The sequence below is a fragment of the Muntiacus reevesi genome, chromosome 15 (genome assembly GCF_963930625.1).
Source record: "Muntiacus reevesi chromosome 15, mMunRee1.1, whole genome shotgun sequence".
In the NCBI taxonomy this organism is placed as follows: Eukaryota; Metazoa; Chordata; class Mammalia; order Artiodactyla; family Cervidae; genus Muntiacus; species Muntiacus reevesi.
In genome coordinates, this window is record NC_089263.1 from 6,001,901 (window position 1) to 6,022,999 (window position 21,099).

A 21,099-nucleotide genomic window follows, 5' to 3' on the forward strand; every position below is an offset into this window, starting at 1 on the left:
ACCTATTAGCTATTATGAAAATGGAGCTATGCGCATTTTTGCAGACATAGTTTACCACATATCTGCATACACTTCTCCAGGGTATATTCTTAAGAGCAGAATTGTTATTTCATAAAATGATATCCTCACACTAGGTAATGCAGAACAATTTTTTAAAGTAGTTGTATCAACGTATTCTACCAGCAATGAAGATTTAACTTGCTTTCCCTTCATTCCCAAGAAAACGAAGCACATTTCAAAATTACTGGCCATTTGGATTTTCTCTGTTGTGAGGTGCCAAGTGTTCCAGGACTTTGCCAATTTTCTATTGAGTTGTCTTTTTCTTATCGCTTCACAGTCATTCTTTTACTTGTAATCAACTTAAGTTCTTTGCCACTTTTACGTACTGCTGAAAAAAAATCCTTTTCTATTCTGTGACATGTTTAACACTTGTCTTTGGATGAAAACAGGTTCTTAACAAAATCAAATGTATTCACTTTTCCTTTACAATTATCCTTTATGGTAGTAATGTTTATGTCTTGTAAGAATTCCTTCCCTAACTCAAAATCATGAGGATATTCTCCTATATTATATCCCAGAAGTGTTACAATTCTGCCTTTCACATTTAGGTTGAAAATACTTCAGAATGTCAATTTTGTATAAGATACAAGGTAGGTTCAGTCTCACAGTTTCCCATATACATGTATCCAACTGTCCCAGCATCACTGGTTACAGAGGTGGTTCTTCCCCACTTTGACTTGCAATACCACATTATGCACGTGGTTCTGTTCAGCTATTGCTTCACTGATCTATTTGGTATTTGTGCCAATGCCACATTACTACAGCGATAAAATCAGTCTCAATATATTGTAATAAAAGCTTCTCATCTTGCTATTCTTCAGAGTATCTTCTTATCCCCTTGAATTTCCCTATATATTTAAGGATCAGTTTTTGAATTCTTGAAAAAACAAATTCCTTGGGATCTTGACTGGCATTTCCTTGACACTATATGGATTATTCATGTAGCATGGACATATTAAAACTTTCAGTCCACAATAATAGGATACTCTGTTAAGTCAATCCTGCATTCCTGGGATAAATCCAACTTATTCACAACTTACTTTTATATACTGCTGGATTTATTTCTGTATTAGTTAGCATACATGATGTTGGATGCTTTAACACACACATATCTCAGTGCCCTAAAACAATGAAAGTTTCTTATTCATACAAAAGCTAGTGAGGATGTTCATCTCAAAGAGCCTTGGGTGAGATTATTCAGAGCCTGTTTATCTTTTGGTTCCACATGGGATCTCAAGAGTTTCCATCTGGATTCTCTGCAGCTGGCTGACAAAATGAGGAGACTGAGTATGAAGATCATGTGGCAGGTATTCTACAGGTCAGACCTGGAAGTAGAATGAATCATTTATTTCTATTTATATTCAACTGGCTAACTCACACACATGACCACTCCAAAGCAAGGAAGGCTAATAGAGTCTAGATGTGTACTCAACCAATGGAGAAAACAACTCAACGTGAAAATAAAAATATCTCTCTGATAAAGAAGTTGTGAACTCAACAAAGTAAATATTATGAGTTGTGAATTTACGTTCAATGACGATGACTTCTGATTCTTCCTTTTAGAACTCATGTTGTTTAGCTATCAAGGTTAGACTGGTTTCATAGGAGAGTTCCCTCTTTTTCTATTCTCTGGAACAGAGTTTGTGAAATATTAGCATTATTTCTTTAAAAATTTACTATTACTTCTTACAAAGCCATCTGGATTTGGAGTTTTTCTGTGATAAACTTGACAATAAGACTATTCAGATTTTCTGGATCTATCGTGATTCCATTTTGTTAAATTATATTTTTCTGGAAATTTATCCACTGAGTCAAAATTTCGAGACACAATGGAATTGTGAGATTATACACGCTTTAAAAAGTGTATTAAAGTACCTGTCGAGTAGAAAACTAAATGTTACCTTTGTGATCATCCATTTCACTGCCTACCTTTATAGAGGAGACCACCCTCACCATTAATCACACAGCTATTAAGGGGCAGTACTGAGACTGGAATCTAAGTCTTCTGATGTGCAGTTTAGTTCTCTTCCACTACACTGTGTTAGTTCAGACTGCATTTGGTTCAGTTCAGCTGCTCAGTCGTGTCCGACTCTTTGCAATCCCACAGACTAAGCGTGCCAGGCCTCCCTGTCCATCGCCAACTCCTGGAGTTTACTCAAACTCATGTCCATCAAGTTGGTGATGCCATCCAACCATCTCATCCTGTGTCATCTCCTTCTCCTCCTCCCTTCAATCTTTCCCAGCATCAGAGTCTTTTCAAATGAGTCAGTTCTTCACATCAGGTGGCCAAAGTATTGGAGTTTCAGCTTCAACATCAGTCCTTCCAATGAATATTTAGGACTGATCTCCTTTAGGATGGACTGGCTGGATCTCCTTGCAGTCCAAGGGACTCTCAAGTCTTCTCCAACACCACAGTTCAAAAGCACCAATTCTTCAGCGTTCAGCTTTCTTTATAGTCCAACTCTCACATCCATACATGACTACTGGAAGAACCATAGCTTTGACTAGACGGACCTTTGTTGGCAAAGTAATGTCTCTGCTTTTTAATATGCTGTCTAGGTTGGTCAGAGCTTTTCTTCCAAGGAGCAAGCGTCTTTTAATTTCATGGCTGCAGTCACTATCTGCAGTGATTTTGGAGCCCCCCAAAATAAAGTCAGCCACTGATTCCACTGTTTCCCCATCTATTTGCCATGAAGTGATGGGACCAGATGCCATGACCTTAGTTTTCTGAATGCTGAGTTTTAAGCCAACTTTTTCACTCTTCTTTCACTTTCATCAAGAGGCTCTTTAGTTCTTCTTTGCTTCTGTCATAAGGTTGGTGTCATCTGCATATCTGAGGTTATTGATATCTCTCCCAGCAATCTTGATTCCAGCTTGTGCTTCGTCCAGCTAGGCATTTCCCATGATGTACTCTGCATATAAGTTAAATCAGCAGGGTGACAATATGCAGCCTTGATTGTACCCCTTTCCCTATTTGGAACCAGTCTGTTGTTCCATGTTCAGTTCTAACTGTTGCTTCCTGATCTGCATACAGATTTCCAGACTGCATTAGCCAGTCAACAAAGAAAAGGAAGAGTGCATAGAGGTTTGTCATCAGGAGTCACTTAAACCATTGGAAAGAAAGCATTTTTCTTGTGCATGTGGTTGTAGGCACTGCCTTCAGACTCTTTCCCTAGTTCTTGCACGACCTTATCAGTATCTTCCTCTGAAGTGTGTGATGTTCAGGCTATGGTTTCTTTTCATTTTAAGGTCTTAAGCAATTCTGATATACGTTATAGTAGTACTAGTTATCATTCACTTCGGTCGTGTCTGACTCTGTGTGACCCCATGGACTGTAGCCTGCCAGGCTCAGTCCTGTCCATGGGATTCTCCAGGCAAGAATACTGGAGTTGCCATACCCTTCTCCAGCAGATCTTCCTGATCAGGGGTCGAATCTGCATCTTTTCCATCTCCTGCACTGGCAGGAGGCTTCTTTACTGCTAGCACCACCTGGGAAGCCAATGATATACCTAGATTTGATGGCAAAAATCTCAGCAAATGATATTTCTCCCCACCACCATCCCAAACACTTTTGGGGCCTGTCTCCAAGGAGCTAGATACTTAAGCAGTGCAACAGTCTTAGTTTACCCAAGGGGATAATATAACTCTGCTGCGTGTGCTAAGTCACCTCAGTTGTATCTGACTCGTTGGGACCCTATGGACTGTAGCCTGCCAGGCTCCTCTGTCCGTGGAATTCTCTAGGGAAGAATACTGGAGTAGGTTGCCATGCCCTCCTCCAGGGGATCTTCATGACCCAGGGATCGAACCGACATCTCTTATGTCTCCTGCATTGGCAGGTGGGTTGGATTCCAACTCCCCTTTTCACAACACATTTATAAGGTTACCATTTCACTGACTACAGATTTCATTTGCTGTTATTTAGAATCAGTCAGCATTCCTTTGAAGATAATATGTTTTTCTTTTTGTCTTTAATTTTCTGCAGTTTCACTGTAATACATCTATGCAAAGATTTAAAACGTTTTTAACTCTGCCTGGTATTTGCTGGGCTTCATACATCTGAGGACTATGGACTCTTATTAATCCTAGAAAATTCTGTCATCATCTCTTCAAATACTGCCTCTGCCCCATTCTCTCTTTCCTTCAGGAATGCCAATTCAATTTAGGTTAGAATTTCTAACCAATCCTCCTTTCCTATCTCTTTTGTACTTTCCACCTTTTCGTGCTGTATTATAGGTAACTTTTTCTTTTCAGTCCACAAATTTCCTCTTCAGCTATGTCAAGTATACTTTCAACATGTCTGCATGCATGCTCAGTTGCTTCAGTCATGTTCGACTCTGCAATCTCATGAACCGTAGCCCACCAGGCTTCCCGTCCAAGGAATTTTCCTGGCAAGAATACTGGAGTGGGTTGCCATGCCCTTGTGTCTCCTGCAGTGCAGGCAGATTCTTTACAGCTGAGCCATTGGGGAAATCCCTCCAAAATGTCTACCAAGATTTAAATTTTGGCTGTTGTATTTTTTTTTTTTCATTTCTAGAAGTATTTCATTCTTTTCCAAGAATGCTATATCACTGCATGTAAGTTTCATTCTTTTACAAGTGCTATATCACTTCTTTGATGTTTTATTTCATACAGATATTTTTAAGTTTTTTAAAAAATTAAAACATAGAAACTGAAATTGCTTATAATCTATGTATAATAATATCTAAATATTTAGTATCAGTTTCTGCTATTACTTGCTGTATTTTTCTTACTGTATATTATTTTCTTTTATGGTTGGTCATTTCTGCATGATGGATGCTCAATGGTCTTGAAAGGTTATTTGAAAAAATTTTGATGCTGACACTAAGGTGCATTTATTCAAAAAGGAAATATATTTGCTCCATCCAACTAACTGGGACATTATTAATACTTTTCTTGGACTTCTTGTATTGTATGCCATTGGCCAGTGATTCTGCACAATGCTGGCACTTACTTTACAATATCTCAGAAGCAGGATCTCTATTTTACTTTTTTCTCCTCTTTGCCCTATCTGGTCAGTAAAAAAGAACTCTCCTAGCAATCTTTGACAGTTTCCCAGGTGGCTCAGATGGTAAAAAGTCCACCTGCAGTGCAGGAGACCTGGGTTCTATCCCTGGGTAGGGAAGATCCCCCAAAAAAGGAAATGGTAACATACTCCAGTATTCTTGCTCGAAGAATCCCACGGACAGAGGAGCCTGGCAGGCTACAGTTAGGGGTCGCAAAGAGTCAGACACAATGGAGCAACTAATACTTGGCAATCTTTTGCAAGAAGGGAAAAAGCGTGAGTTTCCTTCTTTTGAAGGTCCCAGTTGGATGTGGGAAGCAATCTATTAAAATCAGAAATCAAGAAGTAGTAACTGTCCTCCTGCCTCCTATATCCACCATGGTTAGTGTTTTTACTGTTTTATCCAGATAGACAAAAGATTCAGGGTAGCCATAGCTTTAAACATGTGCTTACCTTTTAGGTTCTAACTTTTCCTTAGATTTTGGCCTGACATATTCCTTATCAGTTCTTTGATGCCAAAACAAAAGTTTTTGTTCTACTCGCTGAGCATTTTTAGTTGTCTTCATCTTAAGAACTGGTACAGATCATCTGGTCTAATGTTACTAAAATTTTAAAAATCTACATTTTTAAGAAAAAACGAGTCAAGTATTTTTATGACATCAATAAAGTTGTTTTCTGATGATTCTTTTGTTTGCTTTAAAAGTTAAATGAAGAAAAGAATTCCACATTTTCCACAGAGTTCCACCATCAACTTCCCCCAAAGAAACACAGCAAATTTGCTACCAGCCAATTTCACTGCTGGTGAGATAACCAAGAGAAATCAAAGTATGTCCATATGAACACTTGCACACAAGTTTCACAGTAGCATTTTCAAAACAGGCAAAAAGTAGAAATCACCCAGTGTTTCTTAGCAATGAATGTACATATAAAATAATGTACATCCACAGAATGAAATATTATTAATTAATCTAATTAAATATTTTTTTAAAAGTCTTGGAAAACATTTTTTTAAAGACTCAGTGGTTCGATCAACAGATTATGTTAGACCAGACTGGAGACTGAGTTGGTCTGCCATGAAACGTGGAGTGAGAGGAGACCTCAGTGAGCCCGGTGAAGCACTGACACACCCACAACATGGACGGGTCCTGAGAGCGCTGAGTCAGAGAGGCCGCTACAGGAGGGCACATACTGCATCGCTCCATTTACACGGCATATCCAACAGGCAAATCCACAGACACAGACCGCAGATCAGCGGCTACCAGGATGTGGGGGAGAGGGGAACCAGGGAATGATTGCTAATGGGTACCAAGTTTCTTTTTGGTTTGACAAAAATGTTTTAGAAATAGTGTTCGTGGTTGCACAAACTTGTGAATGTTCTAAAAACCACTGAATTGTAGAATTTAAAATGATAAATTTTATGGCTTGTGGATATCTCAATAAAAAGAGCAGAAAATGTTAAATCTCAGGTGTGTCTATAATACCCTCTGTGGTAGCCACTAGAGACACAAAGTTACTATGCATTCAATTTCACATGATAATGAAAGATATCTGAGGCAATGATTTATAAAAATACCAAGTAGGGTGAAAGCACCTTATGTAGCTTACTAAAATCTTGGAAATGTTTACTACTCTGATTATGAATAATCATCACAATGGAATTTATGTATATTAAGATAACCAATGAACAGAACTATATGAATCAAGAGCCAACAGAATCTATGAAAACAACTTTCTGTATACCTTGAAGGAAACTAGAAAAATTTCCCTCTCTGAATAATTTTCTTTTATATAGCAGCCATTTATTCAGATGAACATAAACTAATGAACATCACCTCTTAAAAAAAAAAAAGGAAAAACTCTTCTATGATTACATAGTAGTCTGCTCTAATGTATTCTGCAATGCAAATTTGTTCATATGATACTGGTAAATAAAGAATGATATCATTATAATAGTCACTTTGGCTTATTGGTGATGATTCCTAGGAAAGAGGAGCCAAGAAGCAGGGAAAAGTATTAAAAACCTTTAGCAGGAAAGGAGAACATCCTCCTGACAGCAGGAACATTTATCTGTATTATAAGAAAATTTCAAATGACAGCTTCACAGGAGTACTCCCAGCCTTGCTGCAGGTTCCCATACTTACTTTAATGATAACCACCTTCTTCCCCTCAATGGCTCATTGCTACACTTAATTCATCTGCATTATCCTAAGACCCACTATCTCTGTACTAATTAACAGAATAGCCTAATTAATAGAAATAGCCAGTATTTCTATTTAAATAATTAATTTAGTGAATTTACCATATCCACTGTTGTAGCCACTAGCTACACTAAGCTGCCTCACTGAGCCATTCAACCTATCTTCTCAATTACTATTTTTGAGTCTATGTTGTGCTTAGAACACAAAATTCCATAGGTTTTGCAGTTTGTAACATTTTTCAGGCATGCAGAGACTGCACTACAGCAGAAACACCTGTACTTTTTTCCTTTTAAAGCCTGTTTACTTCGCTAAAAGTTGGAAGTAACATATATAGCTGGGAGGAGATGTGGAAGATGGGGAGATACTGAAATAAAGGCATTCTTTCCAGTGTTACAGAGTGAAGAAAATCATGTCCTCTTCATCTGTGAGCTTTACTTCCATTTCCACTTAACGATATCTTATGTTTTTGTCCATACTAATGTTGGGTAACCTGATGGATTTTTAACACTATCAAAAATGAATTAACACTGAAGTGAGCAACAATTTTAGATTAATTTTATAGGTCACTGGTTTTTTTTTTTTTTCCCTTTTAAATTAATCTATTTAATTGGAGGCTAATTACTTAACAATACTGTGGTGGTTTTTGCCATACCTCATCATGAATCAGCCACGGGTGTACATGTGTTCCCCATTCTGAGCCCCCCTTCCACCTCCCTCCTCACCCCATCCCTCTGTTGGTGTAAGGTGTACCAGAACTCTGGCTTTGGGTGCCTTACTTCATGCATCGAAGGCCAGCGCTGTATCTGTGGGACTCCACCAGGGAGAATACTAATCCTCTTCACAAAATCTTTGCCTCAAAGGTATGTTTTAGAGACATACCAAGACCTTCAAGACAACATGATTTAAGTCCTGGTTTTGTGATTATGTACTGGTAAGACCTTGGACAAGTCCTTTACTTTGTCTGGACCCCCGTTTCCTTATCAATTAAGTATAGCACTAGATCAAGACTTCCAAACATTTTCATAACACAGACTCCTTTTCACAGTAATTTGGTTATTTAGCCATTTCTGCATGACAAATAATAAGGAAGTGATTTTAAGTAAAAAATATTTAAACTTAAATTGCTGTACTAAAAGAGATCATATTGTACAGACTATTTGTAAAATAATATTTGATATTGATACTATGGTCAAATTCTAAACATTTCCTTTTCTACAAATAATGTACTCATTTTTTTAACAGCTCAATTAAGAAAAAGTGCAATGTGTGAATTAGAACACAGCCTAAATCCCCAATTTAATCCTACTTCCCCATTCAAACCAAGTGGAATAGCATCACATAAATCTCAACATAGCTAAAAATCTATCATAATTAAGAGACGACGTAACAGTCTATTTCTATAAATTTCTTTTAAAAGGTTAATTATCTGTTTCCAGCTTATCATTCTTACAATTATTTGACTACTTAAGACTTTTAAATACCCTTAACAGCTGGCCAATAACCACAGGACAAATGTCAAATGTCACAGCCTGGTATGCAAGATGTTCCATCAACTATTTCCAATTTGTTTTCCCCTAATTTTATTACTCCTCTACACAAACTCTCTATTCAACAGAAATTCTGTGTATAATGTGAAGTAGATATTGATTTTTTTCTATGTGCATACCCAAAATCAATCAGTAACTAATATATCCAAGAAATGCTAGTTATAATACTAATTATATCTGAATTGTTACTAAGAAAAATAAACGATGGGATTTGAGAATTCTAATAACACTCTCACAAAACAGCTAACTACCCACCTAACCTCTTATTTTCTACTGTCCTACGGAACATAACTGGTAGGTTTCACTCTTCAAAGTAACAGAGCAATTTTTTAAAACTTAATGAGCTATACAAATGTGGGAAACAGCAATAACAATATTCTAACTACATAATACTATAAATAATTCTGTATGAACACTGGTGGCATAAAGAAGCAAGCAAAAATGTAAAATTCCTATACAAATACTAGTTGATATTCCCATGTTTACTTTGTAGAATATAAGTGTTTTTGAGGTTAAGAGAGATTCTAGAAATAAGTCAAGTCCAGAAATTGACACAAAATAACTAACCAGTTATATGCAAAGAAAATTCGTACAGAAGCAAAATCTTTCAGAAAAAGATTCTCTGTTGAATTATAAGAGGTAAATTCCAATATGAATAATCAAGCATTCATACATTCACAAAGACTCAAGCATATAGCTTATTTACCAACATTATTCACTAACATTTTCAAAACAGTATTAAAAGTTTACTTTCTGGTACTTTAGTGCTAATGAACTAAAGTAAGAACTACTACAAATATTATTTGAATGAATAAATATAATCACATACCAGTGTGCTAGAACAACCTTATGATACATAAGGATTACAGCACACATTAAAGGTATGAATCAATCCCTCAAACAAAAACCTAGATAATTACACTGTATGTACATACTATCATTCAAAATTGCTTATATAAGCAGTTTATACTACCATTAGAATTGTTTATAGGTACAACACTGATTGCACAACTTTAAATTAAAAAGTACAGTTATGATTATCTATGCCAAGAAAATATCTCATTTTCTTTAGACTCTAGATTCCAAAGCTGAGTTCCTCTCAGAACTGAGCTACAAAAATAACTTCACAATATTAGGTTGCTGCAAACGTAATTGTGGCTTTGAACTGTGAATTTTAAATCATTATAACTAGCCTCAAATATACCTTTTTGATCAAAATAGGTACCATTATAATCAACAATTTTTGGCAATGAGAAATAAGTTTGCTTATTCCTGTAACATAAAAATCTGTGCTTTGCAAGACCCCCTATATATGCTGTCTACAAGAGACCCACCTCAAAACAAGGGACACATACAGACTGAAAGTGAAGGGCTGGGAAAAAAATATTTCATGCAAACGGAGACCAAGAGAAAGCAGAAGTCGCAATACTCATATCAGATAAAACAGACTTTAAAATAAAGGCTGTGAAAAGAGACAAAGAAGGACACTATACAATGATCAAAGCATCAATCCAAGAAGAAGATATAACAATTATAAATATATATATGCACCCAACATAGGAGCACTGCAATATGTAAGGCAAATGCTAACAAGAATGAAAGGGGAAATTAACAATAACTCAATAATAGTGGGAGACTTTAATACCCCACTCACACCTATGGATAGACCAACTAAACAGAAAATTAACAAGGAAACACAAACTTTAAATGACACAATGGGCCAGCTAGACCTAACTGATATCTATAGGACATTTCACCCCAAATCAATTTCACCTTTTTCTCAAGTGCACATGGAACCTTCTCCAGAATAGATCACATCCTGGGCCATAAATCTAGACTTGGTAAATTAAAAAAAAACTGAAATCATTCCAGTCATCTTTTCTGACCACAATGCAATAAGATTAGATCTCAATTACAGGAAAAAAACTATTAAAAATTCCAACATATGGAGGCTAAATAACACGCTTCTGAGTAACCAACAAATCATAGAAGAAATCAAAAAAGAAATCAAAATATGCATAGAAACGAATGAAAATGAAAACACAACAACCCAAAACCTATGGGACACAGTAAAAGCAGTGCTAAGGGGAAGGTTCATTGCAATACAGGCTTACCTCAAGAAACAAGAAAAAGTCAAATAAATAACCTAACTCTACACCTAAAGCAACTAGAGAAGGAAGAAATGAAGAATCCCAGGGTTAGTAGAAGGAAAGAAATCTTAAAAATCAGGGTAGAAAGAACAGCATCGAAATATGTATATTATCTAGGGTGAAAATAGATCACCAGCCCAGGTTGGATGCATGAGACAAGAGCTCGGGCCTGGTGCACTGGGAAGACCCAGAGGGATCGGGTAGAGAGGGAGGTGGGAGGGGGGATTGGGATGGAGAATACATGTAAATCAATGGCTGATTCATGTTAATGTATGACAAAACCCACTACAATACTGTAAAGTAATTAGCCTCCAACTAATAAAAATAAATGAAAAAATAAATAAATAAATTTTTTTAAAAAAGAAAAAAAATTAGGGCAGAAATAAATGCAAAAGAAACAGAAAAATCATAGCTTAATCAACAAAGCTAAAAGCTGGTTTTTTGAAAAGGTAAATAAAATTGACAAACCATTAGCCAGACTCATTGAGAAACAGAGGGAGAAGAATCAAATCAACAAAATTAGAAATGAAAATGGAGAGATGACAACAGACAACTCTGAAATACAAAGGATCATAAGAGACTACTACCAGCAGCTCTATGCCAATAAAAAGGACAACTTGGAAGAAATGGACAAATTCTTAGAAAAGTATAACTTCCCAAAACTGAACCAGAAGAAATAGAAGATCTTAACAGACCCATCACAAGCATGGAAATTGAAACTGTAATCAGAAATCTTACAACAAACAAAAGCCCAGGACCAGATGGCTTCACAGCTGAATTCTACCAAAAATTTAGAGAAAAGCTAACACCTATCTTACTCAAACTCTTCCAGAAAACTGCAGAAGAAGGCAAACTTCCAAACTCATTCTATGAGGCCACCATCACCCTAATTCCAAAATCAGAAAAAGATGCCACAAAAAAAGAAAACTACAGGACAATATCACTGAGGAACATAGATGCAAAAATCCTTAACAAAATTCTAGCAAACAGAATCCAACAACATATTAAAAAGATCGTACACCATGACCAAGTGGGCTTTATCCCAGGAATGCAAGGATTCTTTAATATCAACACATCAATCAATGTAATACACCACATTAACAAATTGAAAGATTAAAAACCATATGATTATCTCAAGAGATGCAGAAAAAGCCTTTGACAAAATTCAACATCTATTTATGACAAAAAACTCTCCAGAAAGCAGGAATAGAAGGAATATACCTCAACATAATAAAAGCTATATATGACAAACCCACAGCAAACATTATTCTCAATGGTGAAAAATTGAAAGCATTTCCCTTAAAGTCAGGAACAAGACAAGGGTGCCCACTCTTACCACTACTATTCAACATAGTTTTGGAAGTGTTGGCCACAGCAATCAGAGCAGGAAAAGAAATAAAAGGAATCCAGATAAGAAAAGAAGACGTAAAACTCTCACTAATTGCAGACAACATGATCCTCTACATAGAAAACCCTAAAGACTCCACCAGAAAATTACTAGAGCTAATCAATGAATACAGTAATGTTGCAGGATATAAAATTAACACACAGAAATCCCCTGCATTCCTGTACACTAACAATGAGAAAACAGAAAGAGAAATTAAGGAAATACCATTCACCATTGCAACAAAAAGAATAAAATACTTAGGAGTATATCTACCTAAAGAAATGAAAGACCTATATATAGAAAACTATAAAACACTGATGAAAGAAATCAAAGAGGACACAAATAGATGAAGAAATATACCGTGTTCATGGATTGGAAGAAACAATATTGTGAAAATGACTACACTACCCAAAGCAATCTATAGATTCAATGCAATCCCTATCAAACTACCAACGGTATTTTTCACAAAACTAGAACAAATAATTTCACAATTTGTATGGAAATACAAAAAACCTTGAATAGCCAAAGCAATCTTGAGAAAGAAGAATGGAACTGGAGGAATCAACCTGCTTGACTTCAGGTTCTACTACAAAGCCACAGTCATCAAGACAGTATGGTACTGGCACAAAAACAGAAATATAGATCAATGGAACAGAATAGAAAGCCCAGAGATAAATCCACGTACCTATGGAGACCTTATCTTCGACAAAGGAGGCAAGGATATACAATGGAAAAAAGACAACCTCTTTAACAAGTGGTGCTGGGAAAACTGGTCAACCACTTGTAAAAGAATGAAACTAGAACACTCTCTAACACCATACACAAAAATAAACTCAAAATGGATTAAAGATCTAAATGTAAGACCAGAAACTATAAAACTCCTAGAGGAAAACATAGGCAAAACACTCTCTGACATAAATCACAGCAGGATCCTCTATGACCCACCTCCCAGAATATTGGAAATAAAAGCAAAAATAAACAAATGGGACTTAATTAAACTTAAAAATTTTTGCACAACGAAGGAAAGTATAAGCAAGGTGAAAAGACAGCCTTCAGAATGGGAGAAAATAATAGCAAATGAAACAACTGACAAAGAATTAATCTCCAAAATATACAAGCAACTCCTGCAGCTCAATTCCAGAAAAATAAATGACCCAATCAAAACATGGGCCAAAGAACTAAACAGATATTTCTCCAAAGACATACAGATGGCTAACAAACACATGAAAAGATGCTCAACATCACTCATTATCAGAGAAATGCAAATCAAAACCACAATGAGGTAACATTACATGCCAGTCAGGATGGCTGCTATCCAAAAGTCTACAAGCAATAAATGCTGGAGAGGGTGTGGAGAAAAGGGAACCCTCTTACACTGTTGGTGGGAATGCAAACTAGTATAGCCACTATGGGGAACAGTGTGGAGATTCCTTAAAAAACTGGAAATAGAACTGCTATATGACCCAGCAATCCCACTCCTGGGCATACACACCGAGGAAACCAGATCTGAAAGAGACACGTGCACCCCAATGTTCATCACAGCACTGTTTATAATAGCCAGGACATGGAAGCAACCCAGATGCCCATCAGTAGACGAATGGATAAGGAAGCTGTGGTACATATACACCATGGAATATTACTCAGCCATTAAAAAGAATTCATTTGAATCAGTTCTAATGAGATGGATGAAACTGGAGCCCATTATACACAGTGAAGTAAGCCATAAAGATAAAGACCAATACAGTATACTGACGCATATATATGGAATTTTAAAAGATGGTAACGATAATCCTATATGCAAAACAGAAAAAGAGATACAGATGTACAGAACAGACTTTTGGACTCTGTGGGAGAAGGTGAGGGTGGGATGTTCTGAGAGAAGAGCATTGAAACAAGTATACTGTCAAGCGTGAAACAGATCACCAGCCCAGGTTGGATGCATGAGACAAGTGCTCAGGGCTGGTGCACTGGGAAGACCCAGAGGGATGGGATGGAGAGGGAGGTGGGAGGGGGATCGGGATGGGGAACACATGTAAATCCATGGCTGATTCACGTTAATGCATGGCAAAAACCACTATAATACTGTAAAGTAATTAGCCTCCAACTAATAAAAATAAATGAAAAAAATAAAAAGTAAAAATCTGTGCTTTGGGATTCAATGAACTCTTGGAAAGCATCTTCTGCCTCCTGCTGGTTGAGGAAGTGTTTTCCCTACAAAAAGTTGTTGAGATGCTTGAAGAAGTGGTAGTTGGTTGGCGAGAAGTCAGGTGAATATGGTGGATGAGGTAAAACTTTGTAGTCCTATTCCTTCAATTTCTGAATTGTTGGTTATGCGATACGTGGTGGAGCACTGTCGTGGAGAACTGGGCCCATTCTGTTAACCAATGCTAGCTGTAGGTGTTGCAGCCAACATTTCTGTGGATCCCCCTGATTTCCTGAGTGTACTTCTCAGATGTAATGGTTTTGCTGGGATTCAGAAAAGTGTAGTGGATCAGATGGGCAGCAGGCCACCAAATAGTGACCATGACCTTTTCTGGTGCAATTCTGGAGCTTCTTCTCAGTCCAACCACTGAACTAGTCATCACTGGTTGTCATATAAAATACACTTTCCATCACACCTCACAATTCGATTGAGAAATGGTTCACTGTTGTTGCACAGAATAAGATGACACTTCAAAATGACCATTTTTTTTACTTTCAGTCAGCTCATGAGGTACCCACTTATTGAGCTTTTTCACCTTTCCAATTTGTTTCAAATGCCAAACAACAGTAGAGTGGTTGACACTGAGTTCTTAGGTAACTTCTCCTATGATCCTCTCAATTGGTCATTGCCAACTTTCAATGGCTGGCCACTATGCTCCTCATCTTCAAAGCTACTGTCTCTTTTGCCAAACTTCTTGAACCACCACTGCCCTGTATGTTCGTTAGCAGTTCCTGGGCCAAATGCATTGTTGATGTTATGAGTGGTCTCCACTGCTTTATGACCGATTTTGAACTCAAATAAGAAAATTCCTTGAATTTGCTTTTGTCTAACATCATTTCCCTAATCTAAAATACACAGGAAATAAGTCATTAGTAAAAAAAGAGTAAAGTAAGAAATGTGAATTAAAATGATCTACAACAAAACCACATTTAAGAATGTATTCCAATAGCAAATGGCAAATTTCAACAAGGCAAAACCACAATTACTTGTGCACCAATAAATATAATATACAGTTATCCTCTTAATTTTAAGTGAAGTGAATGGCCAGTTTTTTTAAACTGAATGTCTGTATTAGCTATCTTTATATAAAAGAACTGAAATACCACTTAAGACTATAGATATATCTTGCTTTTCAGACATACCCATATCATTGTTGAATATGGGAAGCACTCTATATCTTTTGCTCTAAATAGGTTTCTAGCTCTAATAGTAATATAATGTTTATATGCTGAATGGTTAATAATTGGTGGTAAACATCAATATCTTATAATTCTAAGTGCCTTGAATCCATACTGAAATGTATCCAACAAAGGGACTTCTGAGGTAAGATAATAAAATAGCCACACATAATCCTATTGGGGAAACAGAAGAAACATGTCCAGTTACCATCATATTCCTAGTGTCCAGTACAATGTCTCATACACAGTATGATAAACATCAGTTTGATAAATTAAAAAATGAAGAAATAATGCATTACATCCAATACTTTTACCCTTTTCCCTTCACTTCTCTTCAACCCCTTTCAAAAAAATTATAAGGCAATTCTAACAATCCACAGTCTGGGAAGTGTAAGACTCAGTAAAACTTTATTAGGTAGCTTTATGAGGCTCTGTCAACAGGTGCCCAATTCTTCAGAAGGAGCCAAGGATATCATACGTCTCTCTGGGATCTGGTTTACCTCTCACACTACACTATAGCTATTCTTAGCTGACTTTTAACTTTGTAAAATAAGCATGTTCTGCTTTTCCTACTTTTCACATAAGCTGTCCCACCCAATCTGTAACACCTTTCTTCTAAACCCCTTTCTCTCCCCAACCCTGTCCTTTAAAGGACTCAGGTGATGGTGTCACCTCTAGAGCAAGTTTTTTCTGACCACTCTTCCCCCAAACCTCTGTACCCTCCTTCCCTCCTTGGTTAAAAATTTGGTCAATGTATCGACAAACTGCCCAAGAAAAAAGAACAATTTATCTCATCATATGTATCGACAAATTGCCCAAGAAAAAAGAATAATTTATCTCATCATAAGTACTGAAACACTCAACCCATGACACACAGGGATATAAAAAGGATACAAAGATATTTATCAATAATCACAAGAAATACAGACATGTGAGCTGTATTATGAAGTGATATATATGTATATATATATCACAACCCTTTCTACCCCATGACATGAATTCCTATTTATTTTTCAGTAACATCAATCTCTGATGAAGAAAAACCTGACTTCAAGAAAATAAAAATCACACGCAGAGATGCACAATTCCTTATAAAAAGCACATAAATGAAAACCAATAATTGTATGGTAAATAATAATATTCAAATATATAGCAAAATGAAAATAGTAAAACCAAAACTGCAAGAGCTATAGTGACTGCTGTGTGAGGTAATGGTGCGGGACATGTGGGAAGAGGAGGGCCATGAGGATTGGGTGCCTCACCCTGTGAATCACCATCCTGCTGCTTCAGGCTCTGTTAGGAATAAAAGAGCAGGGCAGGGGGCTGGAGGTGGAGGAAAGCTTTGTCTTGTCTTCAGATGTTTCATTATTTTTTCCCTTTCCCTGCCGCTCCACTGCAGCCCTGTAAAACATTAGGCAAGCCTCTTAAACACTCCCTGTCTGTTCCATTCCTCTCTGTAATATGGGGAGAAAAAACTGAAAGTCAAAAAGACTTTCTGAGAATGTAACAATACTGTCAGAAATCCTAAACATAATCACACCTCCAGTTCTGTAGCTAGGTGATCCCAGGAGAAAAAAGCCATCTATCTTTTTTGCTCAACTGAGGAACTGGAGTCCATCTCCTCACACACATCCCCACCAGATTCCCTAAATACACTCAAAGAAGCACTTGATAATCATATAGAATTGAATCAAAATGTCACCCATTAAAAATAATTTGCAGTTCACACCAATATCAGCACACTATTTTGAACTACTCTTTAGAAGGTCTTAAAAATTATGACTTATGCTTGCTCACTACTTGAAATTATTTCAGAGGAAAGTCTTAGAGATAAAAATATTTTAAAAGCTGGATAACCACTGCCAAGAGATTGCATGTTAACTTGAAGCTTTTAGTCTTACTGCACTTAGGACAAGTTGATTCAAGTTAATGCCAGGATGCTCAGGTCTCATTTCAAAAGTTTCTGATGCAATAGGTCTGAGTTGGAACCTCAAAAACTTTCTAACAAGTTCTCTGGTAATCCTGATGCTTCTGGTCAAGGCATCACACTTTAAGAACCACTGATTTTAAATGGTATGAATCACTGGTATGATTACTTTTGCTACCAGCTGTTTTTATGTAATAATTCATAAACGTTATCTTATATTGACGCCCTATCCTCCTTTCTATATTATTTCCAAATTCTGTTGTAATTTTAAAGCGGGAAGAACTATTAAGACTCAAAAAGCAGATTTTCTCTTCCTTCAGAATGCAAATTATCATCATTTTACTTCATTCATCACTGTGCCTTAATTTCCTCAATTGTGAAATGGGGACAATTAGAGGGATTCAATAAAACAATTTTGTTGTTGTCATTTAGTCACTAAGTTGTGTCTGACTCTTTGTGACCCCATGGACTGCAGTATGCCAGCTCCTTTGTCCTCCACTATCTCCTGGAGTTTGCTCAAATTTATGTCCATTGAGTTGGTGATACTATCTAACCATCTCATCAATAAGATAATAATATCAATAAAAGCCCTTGGAAGAGCACCAGGTCATAATGAGTACATTGATAAATGTTTTGTAGTATTCTTATTCCAATTACCTCACTAATTTTCTGTTCATTATTCAGGAAAACTTACTCATGTTTGTCACATGTTAATACATTACTGGTACATGTATAAAATCTTATCTGTTTATGGTGAAATGTTGCAGAGCTCTGATGGATCTTGTAAACTAGGGAACAAAGGGAGGAATTACTGTTAAAGACCCAGGTTCTAATCCCACTTCTCCCATTAAACTGCTACATGACTCTAGGCAAGTCATTTAACTCTGGTCTCAATTTCTGCTTCTGAAAAAGCTTACCTTGGATATAAAGATCAAATGATATATAATGCAAGTGAAAAATTTTCTTTTACTTCTGTGATGAATAAAGTACCTCTATTTGGGAACAGTTCACAAGATATTAATAAGAAAGATAAATGGGCATGGCTTCCATATTTACATGCTTAAATGGCAGCACAATGATCTGAATCACCACATTTAACTATTTACTGAATGTTCAATGCCACCAAGTCATTACATGGAGAAATACCTAATACTCCAAATATTATTGTAAATACTGCAAAGTGAAAGATATGTCATTACAAAGTAAACTTGGGCATTTATCGTGTAGCAGATGCTTCATGCCTTTAGCATAATTTTTATTTTGATGCAGAACCATTCTATTTGGTCTAGGCTTTTATTGAGTTTAAATTCAATTCATACACATATGTGAATGAATAATGGCAACTGATTACACTGGTGATTTTCATTTCTAGTTTCTAATACTCTAGGATATATGTAATATTCTTATAAAATTACATAATAAAGTTCACAAATTTTTACATCAATATCCTGAAAAGAAGATTTGGGGGTTATAACATTTCCTTTGTACCTTCCAGTTAAATTACTATCTTTGATAGGACGAAACAAAATCTACCATCTTTTTTTGTGTGCTTACATAAAAAGATATAATGTATATCTTTGATGTTTTCTAATGAACTATAGGTAATAAAGTAGCAAAACTCATTTTTTAATAAAGAATGTACCACATCATAGGTGATATATACACCCAAGACACTGCAAACCTTAAACTAAAATACCTAAATGCAACTTAAAATATGTAAATGTGGTTGACTTCTAAGAAGCTATAAAGAAAAAAATTCTTATCAACTATGATTAAAATGTTAAAACTGATTAAAATTTTAAGAGACTAGTTGTAAAACGTAATTAATATGAAATAAGGAAAGCAAAGATACAAACACCATTCTGTATAAGTGTTCCTAATACCTGTGGTTAAAAATTGAAAGGTAGATAAATGCATTATGTCCTCCTCTGTTTAGCATTACAATATTCAAATACGAACTACTTCTACTTTCTTGTATTTATTCTACAGTGCTCCCAGAAAACATATTAGATCTAATTTTATTTGTGTCCTTATTTCGTAGACTATGTAGATGTGATCAACAGTACAGGGCACGCATCCCTCTACTTTACACAGTACATGCCAAAAGGGCTTGTGTGTTGGATCCAATAAAAAAGAAATACATCCACACAAGACTCCATTTTAATATAGTCAAGATTCTGCCAAAGAATATTTTAGTAATATGGGGGAAAGTAAAATCCTGCTAGTTTTAAAAACTATCATACACAACAGAAAATGGGTGAATTCAGGTTAGAGGCCTTATGAAAGCTGCTCGCAAAGTTTTCAGTTAGTTTCACTGCTGTTCATACTACATACGGAAACAGTCTAAAGTAGATCACTTGTAGCTGTTCATGACTCTATTTATCGCTGATGTACTCAGCCACGTGAGATGACCAGAGAGTCCAGAACCAACTTGTCAGAAGTTTAATATAAAATCTTCAGTTGGTAAAAGTGTATTTCAGTGGTTTACAGAACTATAAGTAGGAAAAAAACAGTATTGTGGCTTGAATTCGAAATCTAAAAATCACTTTGTGGAGTCCCTGGAACACAGAGGAGTCCCTCAAAAATTTTTGTTAAATAAGCAAATTCAACTCTAAATGTTTGCTTTCAATTACTATAACTGTTTGAAACAAAACTACATGTAAAAGGAAATATACTTAAAATGATATTCTAAAAATATCCTTAAGATATTTGTAAAGCACTTAGAAAGTGGCCCATAGGAAGCTCTATGTAAGTATCTGTCATTACTCTTATCCTGTTAACTCAGTTTGGTTCACAACAATCTCAGTAGCTCCACTAGTATAAAGCCATCACTACAACCAATAAAAAGAACTCAAGTACGTATACACTACTAGTGAGGATGTAGTTGCATATCACCTTTACATGTGGAATAAAGACTGTCTTACAATGATAATCATCCAGTCTTAGGAAGATTAATTCAGTAAGACACTGACATACAAGAAAGGTGCATTAAGCTTTATAATTTTATCCTATCACAACAAATTAAATCCCTTTTAATTCAATGTGTTTTCTGTCTTTTACTTATATGTGTCTTGTACTTATATAATTCAGAGCTTCAAAAAGAGCTACTGGTGAAATTCATGTTTGCTTATGTCTAAGAAATTCAATTAAAAAATAAAACATCAAAATGCCAATTGATAACTGAGCTGCAAATATTTTCTTTCATACTGAAGTAAACTACAATACAGGAGGAATTCTAAAAAATGGTTGGGATTTACTCTCTTACACTCATTGCTGACCACAACAGAGATGAAGACTCAGGTAGTTTTGAAAATTTTGTGAGGATTAAATCACTCTATATTCTTCATATTTTCTAAGGAAGTAAGCTTTAGGCTGTGCAAAGTACCCTCAACTTCTGGGGCCCAAGAACAAAAACTGCTGCAATGA

At 36.0% G+C, this 21,099-nt stretch overlaps 1 protein-coding gene across 17 annotated transcripts in view; it reads right to left on the reverse strand.

Moving 5' to 3' along the window:
- The window catches only part of MEF2A (myocyte enhancer factor 2A), a 199,730-nt gene that overhangs the window by 55,428 nt on the left and 123,203 nt on the right, over window positions 1-21,099 (reverse strand). The window contains exon 1 of one of the 17 annotated variants that reach the window (XM_065905923.1): window positions 17,009-17,122. The exons of the other annotated variants lie outside the window; for them this stretch is intronic. Coding sequence (XP_065761995.1) covers window positions 17,009-17,023 — 15 coding nt within the window. The 5' untranslated portion in view covers window positions 17,024-17,122. Of the gene's footprint in view, window positions 1-17,008; window positions 17,123-21,099 lie in introns of those variants that run through there. 17 annotated transcript variants of the gene reach the window in all.